At 49.5% G+C, this 15,092-nt stretch overlaps 2 protein-coding genes across 2 annotated transcripts; one reads left to right on the forward strand and one right to left on the reverse strand.

The window, feature by feature from the left end:
- Positions 1-169: 169 nt before the first annotated feature.
- On the forward strand, positions 170-8,847 carry LOC122614489 (serine/threonine-protein kinase Tor). Its single transcript, XM_043789058.1, has 7 exons — positions 170-694; positions 750-970; positions 1,126-1,692; positions 2,067-2,800; positions 2,857-4,798; positions 4,858-7,413; positions 7,488-8,847. The coding sequence occupies exons 1-7, from the start codon at positions 469-471 to the stop codon at positions 8,652-8,654; spliced, it is 7,413 nt and encodes a 2,470-aa protein (XP_043644993.1). The 5' UTR covers positions 170-468; the 3' UTR covers positions 8,655-8,847.
- A 403-nt stretch (positions 8,848-9,250) lies between these two features.
- LOC122626630 (ubiquitin conjugation factor E4 B-like) lies at positions 9,251-15,007 on the reverse strand. Its single transcript, XM_043806963.1, has 9 exons — positions 14,650-15,007; positions 13,728-14,045; positions 12,076-13,488; positions 11,440-12,011; positions 10,893-11,289; positions 10,718-10,830; positions 10,101-10,425; positions 9,700-10,042; positions 9,251-9,640 (listed from the first exon to the last, which is right to left on the reverse strand). The coding sequence occupies exons 2-9, from the start codon at positions 13,938-13,940 to the stop codon at positions 9,372-9,374; spliced, it is 3,645 nt and encodes a 1,214-aa protein (XP_043662898.1). The 5' UTR covers positions 13,941-14,045; positions 14,650-15,007; the 3' UTR covers positions 9,251-9,371.
- Between the last annotated feature and the right edge of the window lie 85 nt (positions 15,008-15,092).

A 15,092-nucleotide genomic window follows, 5' to 3' on the forward strand; every position in this document is an offset into this window, starting at 1 on the left:
CTACTCTTATAACGTTATTCAATTTATAAAAATTGTTATGTCTATTTTTTTTAGTTGCTTTGAAGTTTATAAAATGTAAATATCTAAATATATAATATCTAATGTTTTTAAGGGCATATCTTTGATATCGACATGAGAAATATCGGCCAGAAAACATCGATTGTCAATTCATCGAAGTCAGTTTTACATCACTAATCGGCAGCGGCTGCAATAAATTTCCGTAAAAACCGAAGTAATCCGGAATTAAAGGTAGCAAACGTCCTGCATCAGAGTGAGATCGTTCGGCTCCGGTGCCAGCACACGAGATCCTATCGAGTGACTAGTGGATCAGTGCGTGTAGCGCCCCAGGGCAACCGAAAAGATAACCTCCAAAGTCCGGAGACAGCAGGCAGATGCACCTGCTCCACCCTTTCCCCTCCCAAATGCAAGTGAAAATCGCCTTTAAACGTGAATAAACCCTGCCCAGCCATGTCGACGACGTCGGTGGTGCAGCAGTTCGTCAACGGGCTTAAGTCCCGCAACCGGAATGTACAGAACAAGGCCACCCAGGATCTGCTCTTCTATGTGAAGACAGAGCTGCGCGAGATGTCCCAGGAGGAGCTGGCTCAATTCTTCGACGAGTTCGACCACCACATCTTCACGATGGTGAATGCGACGGACATCAACGAGAAGAAGGGCGGTGCTCTGGCCATGAGTGAGTTCTTGGGTCGCCAGTAGTTCTTCAGAGGATCTAACGTCTTCCCTTTTAGAGTGCCTGATTAACTGCGAGGGCAGTCTAACTGCCAGAAAGGGAATTTCTCCCTATCTCAACCGCCTGCGCGATCTCCTTCTGATCAACGATGTGTCCGTCATGGAGATTGCCGCCCGGTCCCTGGTCAAATTGGCCAACATGCCCACGTCCAAGGGCGCCGACTCCTTCGACTTCGATATTAAGAAGGCTTTTGAGGTGCTCAGAGGCGAGAGACAAGAGGTGAATTACAAGAAAAATATAAATTTATAGCCCGATTTGAAGAACATTACTTAAAATATTATAAATTAATAATACAAATTTTTATCATTATAATATATAAGTATTTATATTTTGGAAGCGAAATGTTAAAGGTTTTTTAAAATGTGTTTTTTCAGTACCGTCGCCATGCAGCCGTCTTCATCCTCCGGGAGCTGGCGATCGCCTTGCCGACATACTTCTACCAGCACATCCTGACCTTCTTTGAGGTTATCTTTAACGCCATCTTCGATCCCAAACCTGCTATACGAGAGTCTGCTGGCGAAGCTTTGCGGGCGGCTTTAATTGTCACCGCGCAGCGGGAGAGCACCAAACAGTCCAGTGAACCACAGTGGTACAGAATCTGCTATGACGAGGCCAATGGGAGCTTCAATGCGGACTTGGCCGCTAGCAAGGATCAGAAGGGCATGACCCGAGACGATCGCATTCACGGTGGCCTCATCGTCTTCAACGAGCTCTTTCGCTGTGCCAATGCCACATGGGAGCGGCGCTACACGGCGCTGAGGACGCTGTTTCCCAAGACCCACCACAATAAGTTCCTGGAGGCCAGCAGTTCGTCGGGTATGGGTTCCCAGCTGAACACTTTAGTGCCGCGGCTAAAGGTGCCCTTCATTGACAAGCTGGGCAGCACCCAAACACATTTGGGCGAGGGAGAGCATCACAAAGGAGTGGCCAAGTTCGCGAGCGTGAGTCTAACGATCCAATACCTCCACACACAAATGTATTTGTTATTTTCATTTATTTGCCTATTGGCTTACGTAGTACTTTACATGTACATATCTAAAAACCAACAGATGCCTGACGGGAAGAAATCAGCTGACCTTATTATAGTTTAAAAATTGTGTAAAATGTCGAAGTATTCAAATCTAGCAGTAGAGTGTGATAGCCTAGCACAAATATTTGTGGACGGCAAATCTTTTAGACAACCGTGCTAATATTATAGTAAAAAGTACATTAGTTTTGAAAAGAAATTTTCATTTTTTTAAATTTAAAAAGAAACCATTTACTTATATTAAGGCACTTTAAAACACGAATAACTCATTATATCGACACCCTGCAGCACAACGTATTGGAATCCGCCTATGCTCAAGAGATCCTCCAGGAGCACTATACCACCATTTGCGACAATGTGTTGGAGCAGCGAACTTCCAAGTCCCCGTATGTGCAGCAGGCACTCCTTCAAATTCTGCCTCGATTGGCTGCTTTTAACCGCGCTGTCTTTGTGGAAAAATACCTGCAGACATGCGTGTCGCATTTAATGCAGATCCTGCGGGGCAAGGAAAAGGATCGCACGGTGGCATACATTACAATTGGTTACATGGCTGTGGCAGTGCAGAGTGCGATCGAGGTTCATCTATCCAGTATAATGACCAGCGTGAAGGTCGCTTTGCCAGCAAAAGATTTGACCAGCAAACGAAAGGTGCCAGTGGATCCTGCGGTCTTTGCCTGCATTACGCTTCTTGCGCATGCCGTTAAGTCGGAGATAGCCGACGATGTTAAGGATATCCTTGAGCAGATGTTCTACACGGGTCTTTCGCCAGCTCTGACTGTTTGCCTAAGAGAACTTTCCGAGAATGTGCCGCAACTTAAGTCGGCCATTACAGAAGGATTGATCGGAATCCTGTCCCAGGTGCTGATGAACAAGGCGACTGTTGTACCTTACACTGCTTTGCCATCGATCGCCATCGATGGTTCGCTGATGCAGAATGCTGACGGAGCCACCACAGTGCTGGCACTCAAAACACTGGGCACCTTCAACTTTGAGGAGCAAAACATGCTGGACTTCGTGCAACGGTAAGCCCCCAATTTTAACATTTTAATTGCATTACAAGTTATTAATTATTTTTCAGATGTGCCGACTTCTTCATTGTACACGAGCAGCAGGAGATTCGCCTGGAAGCAGTGCAAACCTGCACACGACTCCTCAAACTGGCAGTGCAATCCTCTGAAAGTATGGAGAACTCCAAGACTCTCAGCGACACCGTTTCCCACGTGATTGAGCGCCTGCTAATGGTGGCAATTACAGATATGGACTGCAATGTGCGAATATGTATTCTTCGTTCGCTGGACGAGACCTTTGATGCGAAGCTTGCACAGCCAGAGTCTCTAAATTCACTATTTATTACGCTGCATGACGAAATCTTTGAGATCCGTGAGCTGGCAATGGTTACTGTTGGAAGATTGTCGTCCATGAACCCTGCTTATGTGATGCCCAAATTAAGAACCACCATGATCGAGTTAATCACGGATCTGAAGTACTCGGGAATGAGTCGGAACAAGGAGCAGAGCGCCAAGATGCTTGACCATCTGGTGATAAGCACGCCCAGGCTAATATCCTCATACATGAATCCGATCCTTAAGGCCTTGGTGCCCAAGTTGCACGAGCCGGAATCGAATCCAGGAGTTATTTTGAATGTGCTTCGCACCATTGGTGATCTAGCAGAGGTAAATGGAGGCTCCGATGAAATGGAACTGTGGGCAGACGACCTTCTGTCCATTTTACTCGAAATGCTGGGGGACGCTGGCAGTCCGGATAAGCGAGGAGTGGCTCTGTGGACCTTGGGACAGTTAATCAGTGCAACTGGAAGGGTGGTTAGCCCATATCACAAGTACCCCGTGCTCATAGACATTTTGATTAATTTTCTTAAAACGGAGCAACGTCGTTCCATACGAAGGGAAACAATCCGAGTGCTGGGCTTATTGGGAGCCATGGATCCCTACAAGCACAAAATGAACAAGGGCTTGATTGATAGCCAAAAGGATAATGTTTTAATCGCATACTCAGATGGCAAGGTAGACGAAAGTCAGGACATCTCCACCGCTGAGCTGCTCGTTAATATGGGTAACGCGCTGGATGAGTACTATCCAGCTGTAGCCATCGCTGCTTTGATGAGGATCCTACGTGATCCCACGCTAAGTACTCGACACACCAGTGTGGTGCAGGCGGTGACATTTATCTTCCAGAGCCTGGGCATCAAATGTGTGCCGTACTTGGCCCAAGTGCTGCCCAATTTGCTGGACAACGTACGCACTGCGGATAACAATCTGAGGGAGTTCCTCTTCCAGCAGCTGGCCATTCTGGTGGCTTTTGTGAAGCTGCACATCATCAGCTACATGGGAGATATTTTCAAGTTAATCAAAGAGTTTTGGACCATTAACACGCCTCTGCAAAACACTTTAATCAATTTGATTGAACAGATCGCCGTGGCCTTGGGATGCGAGTTTAGGGATTATTTGGCGGAGCTGATCCCACAAATTCTGCGAGTGTTGCAGCACGATAACTCTAAGGATAGAATGGTCACCAGAAGGCTGCTGCAAGCTCTCCAAAAGTTTGGCAGTACCTTGGGGTACTACCTGCCGCTGATTGTGCCTCCAATCGTGAAACTCTTCGATTCTCCGTATGTACCACAGCAGGTCTCAATGGTAGCTCTGGAAACGATCAACAATCTAGCCTGTCAGCTCGACTTCACCGACTTCTCATCGCGCATCATACATCCGTTGGTTCGAGTGCTGGACACTGAACCAGAGCTTCGGAACCAAGCCATGATTACCCTCCGCTCACTGGTAAACCAACTGGGCAAAAATTACCTGGTGTTCGTGCCAATGGTCCAGCGCACTCTCAACAAGCATCGCATTTCGGATCCCGAATACGAGAAGCTACTGAGTGAGATTAAGTCCAACAGCACACTGGCGGATTCCAGTGGGCCCGGAGAGTCAGATCTGCGCCCGGCCAAGTTCAAACACAACGAGCCATTTGTGACTGACCGGAATAGTAATAATAAAAATCTGCAGGTTCGTTGATAATAGTTTATTGTTTCGTTCAAGCTCTGAAACTGTTTATTTCCTTGTAGGTTACCACAAACGAACTACGAACGGCGTGGCAGGTGACGCGTCGGGTCTCCAAAGATGACTGGGTGGAGTGGCTAAAGCGGTTGTCCATTGGGCTGCTAAAGGAATCGCCCTCGCACGCACTGAGAGCCTGTCGTTCGTTGGCCCAAGAGTACGATACGCTGTTGCGAGATCTTTTCAACGCCGCATTTATCTCCTGTTGGACGGAACTCTCGCCAGATCTAAAGAACGAGCTTACTCAGTCGCTGATTCAAGCCCTGCAAGTTACCGACATGCCGGAAATCACTCAGACAATCCTCAACCTTGCCGAGTTTATGGAGCATTGTGATCGCGATCCAATACCAATAGAGACTAAGCTATTGGGTACTCGAGCGATGGCTTGCAGAGCTTATGCCAAAGCCTTGCGTTACAAGGAGGAGGAGTTCCTTCTGCGGGAGGACTCCCAAGTTTTCGAGTCCTTGATTCTAATCAACAACAAGCTGCAGCAAAGAGAAGCAGCGGAAGGTCTGCTCACAACCTATCGAAATGCAGCCAACGAATTAAATGTTCAAGGAAGGTGGTATGAAAAACTTCACAATTGGGATCAGGCGCTGGAACATTATGAAAGGAATCTAAAGACAGATTCTTCGGACTTGGAGGCCCGTCTCGGTCACATGCGCTGCTTGGAGGCCCTCGGAGATTGGTCGGAGCTGAGCACCGTGACCAAGCACGAGTGGGAATCCTTCGGTACGGAGGCCAAATCAAGAGCAGGACCCTTGGCTGCGGTAGCTGCCTGGGGTCTCCAGGACTGGGAAGCGATGCGGGAGTACGTGAGGTGTATACCAGAGGATACCCAAGACGGAAGCTACTATCGAGCCGTGCTCGCGGTGCATCATGACGACTTTGAGACCGCACAGCGCCTTATTGACGAAACGAGGGATCTCCTGGACACGGAGCTCACATCAATGGCGGGCGAGTCCTATGAAAGAGCCTACGGAGCCATGGTATGCGTACAAATGCTGGCGGAGCTGGAGGAGGTCATCCAGTACAAGTTGATTCCAGAGAGGCGAGAGCCGTTAAAGACCATGTGGTGGAAGCGTCTTCAAGGAGGGCAGCGACTGGTGGAGGACTGGCGAAGGATCATTCAGGTGCACTCGCTGGTGGTAAAACCGCACGACGACATACACACCTGGCTGAAGTACGCTAGTTTGTGCAGAAAGAGCGGTTCTCTGCACTTGTCCCATAAAACTCTGGTGATGCTACTTGGCACCGATCCCAAGCTGAATCCGCACCAGCCACTGCCGTGCAATCAACCCCAGGTGACTTATGCGTACACCAAGTACATGGCTGCCAATAATCAGCTGCAAGATGCCTACGAACAGTTGAGGCACTTCGTAAACACCTATAGTCAGGAGCTTAGCTGCCTACCTCCGGAAGCGCTGAAGCAGCAAGACCAGCGCCTTATGGCCCGCTGCTATCTGCGCTTGGCCACCTGGCAGAACAAGTTGCAGGACAGCATCGGACCGGAGGCCATACCAGGCGCCCTCGAGTGCTTTGAAAAGGCCACTAGCTACGATCCCAACTGGTACAAGGCCTGGCACCTGTGGGCATACATGAACTTTAAGGTGGTGCAGGCCCAGAAATCGGCGCTGGACAAACAACAGCCTCCGGGAGCCAGTATGGGAATGACAATGGGCTTGGGCCTCGACAGTGATCTAATGATCATTCAGCAATACGCCGTTCCGGCAGTTCAGGGATTCTTCCGTTCGATCAGCCTTATAAAGGGCAATTCGCTGCAGGATACGCTACGTCTCTTAACCCTTTGGTTTGACTATGGCAACCATGCGGAGGTGTACGAGGCGCTGCTCTCCGGAATGAAGCTGATCGAGATCAACACCTGGCTTCAGGTTATCCCGCAGCTTATTGCCCGCATCGATACCCACCGTCAGTTGGTGGGTCAACTGATCCACCAGCTCCTTATGGACATAGGAAAGAATCACCCGCAGGCTCTGGTCTATCCCCTAACAGTCGCTTCCAAGTCGGCGTCATTGGCGCGCAGGAACGCCGCATTTAAGATCCTCGACTCAATGAGAAAACACTCGCCCACTCTGGTGGAGCAGGCGGTCATGTGCAGTGAGGAGCTCATCCGTGTGGCGATCCTGTGGCACGAACAGTGGCACGAGGGTTTGGAGGAAGCGTCGCGACTCTACTTTGGAGATCGCAACGTTAAGGGCATGTTTGAGATTTTGGAGCCACTGCATGCAATGCTGGAGAGGGGACCGCAGACGCTCAAGGAGACATCCTTCTCGCAGGCCTATGGACGTGAGCTGACGGAAGCCTATGAGTGGTCGCAGCGATACAAGACATCGGCGGTGGTGATGGATCTAGATCGAGCCTGGGACATCTACTATCACGTCTTCCAAAAGATCTCGCGCCAGCTGCCACAGCTTACTTCGCTAGAGCTGCCGTATGTGTCGCCCAAACTAATGACTTGCAAAGATCTCGAGCTGGCCGTACCCGGGTCCTACAATCCTGGCCAGGAGCTCATCCGGATTAGTATCATTAAAACCAACCTTCAGGTAAGGATAACATTTTCTTTGAAATTTCTTAACTTGCTTGTGGGTGTTAATTCAAGTTTCTATTCTGATTTCAGGTGATTACATCCAAGCAGCGCCCACGAAAACTGTGCATTCGTGGCTCCAACGGCAAGGACTATATGTACCTTCTAAAGGGACACGAGGATCTTCGTCAGGACGAACGCGTGATGCAGCTATTTTCTTTGGTGAATACATTGCTACTGGATGACCCCGACACGTTCCGGCGTAACCTGGCTATCCAGCGGTATGCGGTTATCCCGCTCAGTACCAACTCGGGCCTTATTGGTTGGGTGCCACATTGTGACACCCTGCATACGCTAATCCGCGACTACCGCGACAAGAAGAAGGTGCCACTAAATCAGGAGCATCGCACAATGCTCAATTTCGCGCCAGACTATGATCACCTCACGCTGATGCAGAAGGTTGAAGTGTTCGAGCATGCGTTGGGTCAGACGCAAGGCGACGACTTGGCCAAGTTGCTGTGGCTCAAGTCCCCGTCCTCCGAATTATGGTTTGAGCGGAGAAACAACTACACCCGCTCACTGGCAGTCATGTCTATGGTTGGATACATCCTGGGTCTGGGCGATCGTCATCCATCGAACCTTATGCTGGATCGCATGAGCGGCAAGATACTGCACATAGACTTTGGCGACTGCTTCGAGGTGGCCATGACGCGCGAAAAGTTTCCCGAAAAGATACCCTTCCGCCTCACCCGGATGTTAATTAAGGCGATGGAGGTCACTGGCATCGAGGGCACCTACAGGCGCACCTGCGAAAGCGTGATGCTGGTGCTCCGTCGCAACAAGGACTCCCTGATGGCGGTGCTGGAGGCCTTCGTCTATGATCCGCTGCTCAACTGGAGACTGTTGGATGTGGACAAGAAGGGTAACGATGCGGTGGCTGGGGCGGGTGCTCCAGGTGGAAGGGGCGGTTCCGGAATGCAGGACAGCCTGAGCAACTCCGTGGAGGACTCCCTGCCCATGGCCAAGTCGAAGCCCTACGATCCCACGCTGCAGCAAGGCGGCCTGCACAACAACGTGGCCGACGAGACGAACAGCAAAGCCAGCCAGGTAATCAAGCGGGTCAAGTGCAAGCTAACTGGCACTGACTTCCAGACGCAAAAGAGCGTAAACGAGCAGCAGCAAGTGGAGCTGCTCATCCAGCAGGCGACCAACAACGAGAACCTCTGCCAGTGCTACATTGGCTGGTGTCCGTTTTGGTAGGTCAAGAGATCCGGCGGAGATCCCTTGCGACAACCGGCAATTGACTGAGCGAGATTACGAACTTACGATTACTACTACTAACTGAATTGGGTGCAACCATCTCTGGAAAGGCTTCCGAGGTGAATGCAACTAGGAATTAAGTATAAAATATTTTTATAATTTATGTTAGAGATACGCTTAATTATCTATTATTTGTAAATCAGATTGGAAAATAGATTCCAACTTTGTATAAATCATTAAAAACCTTGAAACAATCAACGTTTTCAAAGTATTATTTTATTAATTTACCATCTGGACCACCGCAAATGAATTGAACGATTTGTGTTATTCATTATTTTTTATTTGGAAATCCAATTGCAGATAAATTCAATTTTTCAATCACCAAAGACCCGCACAACGTTAGGGCCAAACGAACAATTCGATATTGTGTCGTTCTTTCGCAACCAAATAGAAAAACAACGAAACATTTGCAAAAATTTTCAATATTTTTCAAAACATCTAAATAATTAAGACTCCTATCGGGAGCTGCGATTAATGATAACTGAAACATGCAGGCCAGCCAAAAATCGGGGGCGCCACAAATAAACTAAATCCTGCACAAAGAATATTTATATTTATATGTAGAAGATAGGTAGACACTAAAACTGCACATTAAACTAGACCTAAGTATAGCAGTATGGGTTGAAGGGGCATGGTGCGGCCTCGTGGGAACGAGGCTTAGCTGTTGTTTCGCTTGCCGCGCTGCTCCTTGCGCCAGGCGTCGATGCGCTGCTTCAGCTCAATGTTGGGCACCAGCATGTCCTCGGTGAGGGGCTGTCGGTTGAACGGGTCGGTGCAGCTGTTGAGCAGGTGGCGTGTGATAATCGCCCGGTCCATCACCGTGCCGGAGGGAAGCACCACTGGGTCCGACATGAGGGTGTCCATAAGCGGATCCTTGAACTCATCGGGTGCGTCGGCGCATTCATCTTCAGTCTGTTGATTGGTAACTGTAAACAAAACATTCGAGTTGTATTATGATTCCTTCCCTTGTTTCTTAACCTCTTACCATAGATTTCGTGGGCTCTCTGAGTGAGCGCCTTGAATCGCTCTACTTCAACCGCCGATCGGAGGGCCAGTCGCTTAATTCTCGATGCTGCCTCATTGCAGATTTGAACGTCGAAGGAGCGCTCGTCGGCAGCCAGGGCCTCAGCGAATCTATCACAGTCCAGGTGGAGATATATGTCGAAGATCTGGGCCAGCAGACTGCGTGGCTCCCAGCCGTATTTGGCCGGGTTCTTGACCTTCAGGTCGTTGCACTTGGGCCCGGCCAGTTGTTTCAGATTGAAATTCAGCATGGAGCTAAGCCGATCTACAAGCTCGGCGCGCATGAACGGCTCCTTAATGTCGCTCTAAAATTGATAATAGGATTACATTTATGTAGCATTGGCGTTTTCTATCCCCACTCACTGTCAGATAGTGAAACAGATCGACTGTCTCGCGAGCCAAGGTCAAGTAGGAGCGGCACTGGCGCTCGTCCGTCGCCAGCTGAGTAAGTCGGCTCTGTTGCTGCTCCGCACTCATCTTGCTGAGATTAGCCTTATCCGATAGCAGCTGCTGGGTCTGGTGGATGCGCTTCAGGTTCTCCAAGCACTCGTCCAGCAAAAAGGTGGTGTCGTTCATTAGCATATTGACAAACTTCACGAACTGATTTCCCACTCGCGATTCACAAATGACGGCCTGCCGGTGGATGGGATTCTCCCACATGGATTTGAACAGATGGCTAATATGGTATCTGCACAGGGATAATATTTGATTAATTACACTTGTTTGTAAATCGGTCATTAAACAAAGTGGGAGAGTACTTTGCATTTATGGGTGTCAGTATGAGATTACAAATATGCATATAAGCATATTTGTATTGCGAAGATAAATCATTAAAAGGCAATTAGCTCTTATTTACTGTATTAAAATCTACACCCCAAAAAATGTTCCAGAATAGGTCACCAATATGAGAGTTCGTTACCGTCATCATGACTCATTCTAAATAATTAACTTAGCTCGGTTGGGTTCATTGGCATGCTCACCTTATGGTAAACTTATCGTAAAACTCAGTGCTTTGGCCCGTTGTCTCTACGTCCACATAGAACCTCATCAGTGCGCTGACCAGGGCGTTTTGGGCCAACTCATGGTTCCACATCTGTTTGGAACATATAAACAAGGCTTTAGAAGTGCCATTAAGCGATTGTAACCGGAACCTACCGCCGTGTTAACCGAGTTGGCTGGCTTTAAGGAAAACACAAACATCACTTCAACCAGTTTGGCAGTCACGTATGGATTCTTGATGAGGTGCGAGGCACAGACGCAGGTCAGCAGCCAGGTGATGATCGAGTGGTCGATGCCCTGGCGGATGTCCACGTTGGCATGCTGCATGGTGAACAGGATGAACTCGGCGATGTCGTCGATGTACCACTCGGGCAGTGCGGAAAATGCATCCGTCGGTATTAGCTGCTGCACGGGCAGCTTGGAGATGAAGGGTCCCTCGATCGGACGTCCCTCGAACTGGTACAGCATGAACTCGCAGACAGTAGAGTAGAATTCCGTGCAGCGCTGGAGCAGGGCCGGATCCAAAAGTGTGATCTCGCAGCAGGTTTTCGATCTGAAATTTGGAAGGTATTTCAAATCAAATCCAAAGAAGCGCCATACTTAGGTGGGAGTGACTCATAACGCAAACTTGTGAGTCACCAGATAGCACACTCCAATAACCCTAAATAAATAAAAATATACAATGATTTTCAAAATAACCTACCGATTTAGCTTTCGCAGCTGCTTTTCCCAGCGTTCCTTAAACTGATTATTACGGTTGGCGTAGCGGGAGTTGACCCAATGGGGCTTGGTACGGTCCAGTTCGTCGATGAGTTTCTGCAGCTCTTTAATGGCGCGCACCTTCTGGCGGTAGCGCTGGATGGCGGGCAGGTAGCCCAGATGATGGGCCTGTAGGGTAAGGAACCAACACTGCGTCTGGAAGTTTGTGTTCTCCACGGGCTGGCTGAAATCACGGGCCAGGAAGCTGCGGTACTCCTCCTCGCTGTACCTAATCTTGGTATCCTGCTCGATGTTAACGAGGGAGTTCTTATAGTAGTGGAAGTTTGGCTCAATGCGGTCCAACTTGATCTTAACCGACAGCTGTTGCAGCACGCTCATCAGGTTAATCACAAAGCCGTCCCTGGCCAACAGCTTTTCGTCGCTGGCGAACTGCACACGACGGTCGTTGTGGCGAAGGATACTGGCGATGTATTCTAGCGTCTTGGGACGACTGCTAGCATTTACGCACAGCGAATGGAACACTACGTGCATGTGAGTGCGCATAGAGTGCAGCTCCTAAAAGGTAACATAAATCCAATCAGTACATTTACGAAATCAAACTATTACATTAGTTACTCACCCATCGCAAACGAGAGCTGGCAGCATCTTCGAGCTTGTTCTTGGTGGTAAACTCTGCAAACTTGACGTTCTCCTCTGCGAAAAGCGACACGGAGAGGAAGGGTCCCAGAAAGCTGCATTTTACTATTTCCCGACCCGAGATCTTTGTGCAGAGGGGTGGTAGGAAGTTGGGCTGCCTGGACACGAGATCTGCGATGGGCCGCACATTGCCCACCTTGATGACAACCAGTTTGGCCAGCCACTCGATTTGCTGCACACTGATCTTGGAAGTGCAGATATTGCGCTGCATTCCGGCGAATAGACCACGCAGCACCTGACTGAAAATTGTGTCGAATGCGTCGCGATCCTGGTGCGTGTGGGCTATCAAGTCGATGAGGAAAGACTCGCTCACCTTGTCCGTGTACATCAGCTCCAGCAGAGCAGACTGATCCATGTGGCCGTTGAGATTCTGGTAGATGCGATCGGTGAGCACCAGGACGGTCATTCGCATCACCTGTTCGAAGGCCAGCTGCAGAGCAGGCTGGGTTAGGGGCGTCTTTCGGGAGCACTCTGTCTGATAGTTTTGGTAGCACCGGATTAAATAAAGCAGTACGTGGTGCTTGGTGGTGGTCACGATGCTAAGCACCGATGGCGCTACGCAAGTACCGGCTGCCTCGGCACTAGTCGCTTCAACTGGTCCAGATGCGCCCGCAGCCGTAGTTTCCTCGGTGGCTGTTGGTCCTCCGGTGGCTACCGCGTTGGCAAGTATTTCCTGTACTTCCGTATCATCTGATTTTATTTTCTTGGCCGAGGAGAACTCTTTGTCGTCCGCTTTAACGCAAACGCCCTCTCCTTCGTTCAGCTCATCGTTGTAGATCTTTAATGCAGCCTCCATTAGCACATTGGACACAATGCACTCAAAGTCGAATCTGCGGTGGGGCTGCTGCTCCAGGAAGCTGGCACTCTGGGCACAAATGATGGACCCGCTGCCGTACTCATTCCACGTGGCATTCAGCAGGCGGGAGAGCAGCTGCTCCTTCAGCTCATCCGCACTTTTGTTTGGACTGCCTACTGTTTCAATGGATAACTCAGCATTTCCAGCGGATATCTTGCAACTCTGCAGCACGCTCCTCTTGGTGGCCTCGGTGGTTGGCAGGCTGAGCGCTGGCGTCATGTCCACATCTTGCACTGGTGTCGAGGCCACCGACTTCATCTCCACATCCATGTCCGGTTTTCCGCTCAGTGCCGACCAGGCGGGCGCCGAGGTGGGCAGTGACACCTCCTTGTCGCTGGGCGTGGGCTCGCGTACCAGTCGAGATTCGCCAGAGACATTGGTCGGCTTCCGTGGCTCCTTCTCCGGACTGGTAGTCAGAGGCGCCAGGACACTCTGGATGCCACTTCGGGCGGCCAAAGTCCGAAGACGACGGGCGCGCATCTGAAAGATTTCAGAGGTTAGTTTAATAAAGTTCAATATTCTTTATCGTTTTATGAAATGGTTTATATGCGTACCACGATTACTGTTTAAGTTTTTGCAACTTTAAATGTACCTTTAAGTACTTTAATTGAAATGTACTCTTTTTTAAAAAGCATTTTTTGTGGTAGACTAATATTTTCATTCGCAGTGTGATACAAACAATATCAATTGTATATATTCTTGTTACTTAAGATACTTGCCTCCTCGGCGGTTAACTCGGTGACCACAACAGCCTCCGCCGGCTGTGGTGGCTGCTCCTCGAGGTTGCGCTCCTCGGGCTGTTGCTGACTGGGCATCTCGCCTTGCGCCCTCTGGGGCTGCAGATCCTGCTCCTGTTCGTGGTCCTGCTCCTGCTCCTGGTCATCATCCTCCTCCTCCTCCATGGGCTTTTGTGGCGGCTCTTCTTCCGGCATTTCTGGGATCTGCTGGGAAAGAATGCGCAGTTGTGCGACCAAATCTGTTTTCACCTCTCTCTGTTTTTGTTTGTTTGTGGCGTAGTTTTTCCGCCGCTTCTTCTCCTGCAAGAAAAGAGGCGATGATGTGGGTTAATGAACCAAACAAAAGCACACGCAGTCCACAAATAAATAAAATAACAAACAGTATGAACATTAAAACAAAGTCCAGCGGTCAACGTCAAGTTCACGAGAAGACAATGCCGCCATCGCCAAAACCAGATGGATTGGCTGTTTCTCTTTGTGCTCAACTACGCACTAAACGGATGGTGTGCAGCATACCTGGGGGGCAGGACAACTGACCTGCCGCACGCAGGCAGCATGAAAATCAAAATCGGCCGCAGATCGGCCGAGGTTGACAAAAAATGCACGGCTGCAACTATTTTTAGAAGGGGATTTCTTGAGCGCTGGGCGCACTGCACCCGAAACAAGTGCAGTAAACAATATCATAACATATGCGGAATCGGATGGCGAAACCTTATATAATGGTTAGGGATAGCCGATCAGATCGGCGCGGGATATGGCCACCATATGTAGGTGCTCATCTGCGCATTTGAGGAAGCAGATAAAGTACACGAAATCGTGGGATATATAATCGGGCATCGGGCCGATGTGAGGGTGAGAGAAATGCGGAAAATCGGGGGTTGCGGGGCCATATATGCGCACTTACCTGACTCTACGGACCGACTTTCACCTGCTGCGAAACGAATTGTTTGTGCTTCAGCCCGTAACTATTGCATTTTACGGAATTCTGTCTGGTTTAGCAATTCACCCGATCAATTCCACGTCTGGTGACCACGCAAAAAATTTCTCTTTTGTTCCGCGACTTTCGAGGGGATTGGTTATCGGCCCTCGGCTGGCTATATCTATTGGGATCGCCCGATTACGATCCGGATATCGACACTACTGATTCTCTGGCCAGGCGATGTGCTCAGCAAATCTGACAGCCTTCCCAACAGAGCAACCTCCAATCGAATTACTTTTAATTTTTGGTTTCGCGTCCGTCGTCGAACTGAGTTTCAGTTTGGTCTGCTGGCCGACGGTCACACTGGCCGCACCTGGGTCACACTTAGAGACGGAATGCTCGGCGATAGTTGATTTAACCCTTGGCAG

This window comes from Drosophila teissieri, chromosome 2L (genome assembly GCF_016746235.2).
Source record: "Drosophila teissieri strain GT53w chromosome 2L, Prin_Dtei_1.1, whole genome shotgun sequence".
Lineage (NCBI taxonomy): Eukaryota > Metazoa > Arthropoda > Insecta > Diptera > Drosophilidae > Drosophila > Drosophila teissieri.

Coding starts and splice junctions, on each gene's coding strand:
- LOC122614489 (XM_043789058.1), top strand. CDS start 469: ATGTCGACGACGTCGGTGGTGCAGCAGTTCGTCAACGGGCTTAAGTCC. Junction 971..1,125: donor TCAGAGGCGAGAGACAAGAG/GTGAATTACAAG, acceptor GTGTTTTTTCAG/TACCGTCGCCATGCAGCCGT. Junction 2,801..2,856: donor ATGCTGGACTTCGTGCAACG/GTAAGCCCCCAA, acceptor ATTATTTTTCAG/ATGTGCCGACTTCTTCATTG.
- LOC122626630 (XM_043806963.1), bottom strand. CDS start 13,940: ATGCCGGAAGAAGAGCCGCCACAAAAGCCCATGGAGGAGGAGGAGGAT. Junction 13,489..13,727: donor CCGAGTTAACCGCCGAGGAG/GCAAGTATCTTA, acceptor GAAATCTTTCAG/ATGCGCGCCCGTCGTCTTCG. Junction 10,426..10,717: donor TACGATAAGTTTACCATAAG/GTGAGCATGCCA, acceptor ATCCCTGTGCAG/ATACCATATTAGCCATCTGT.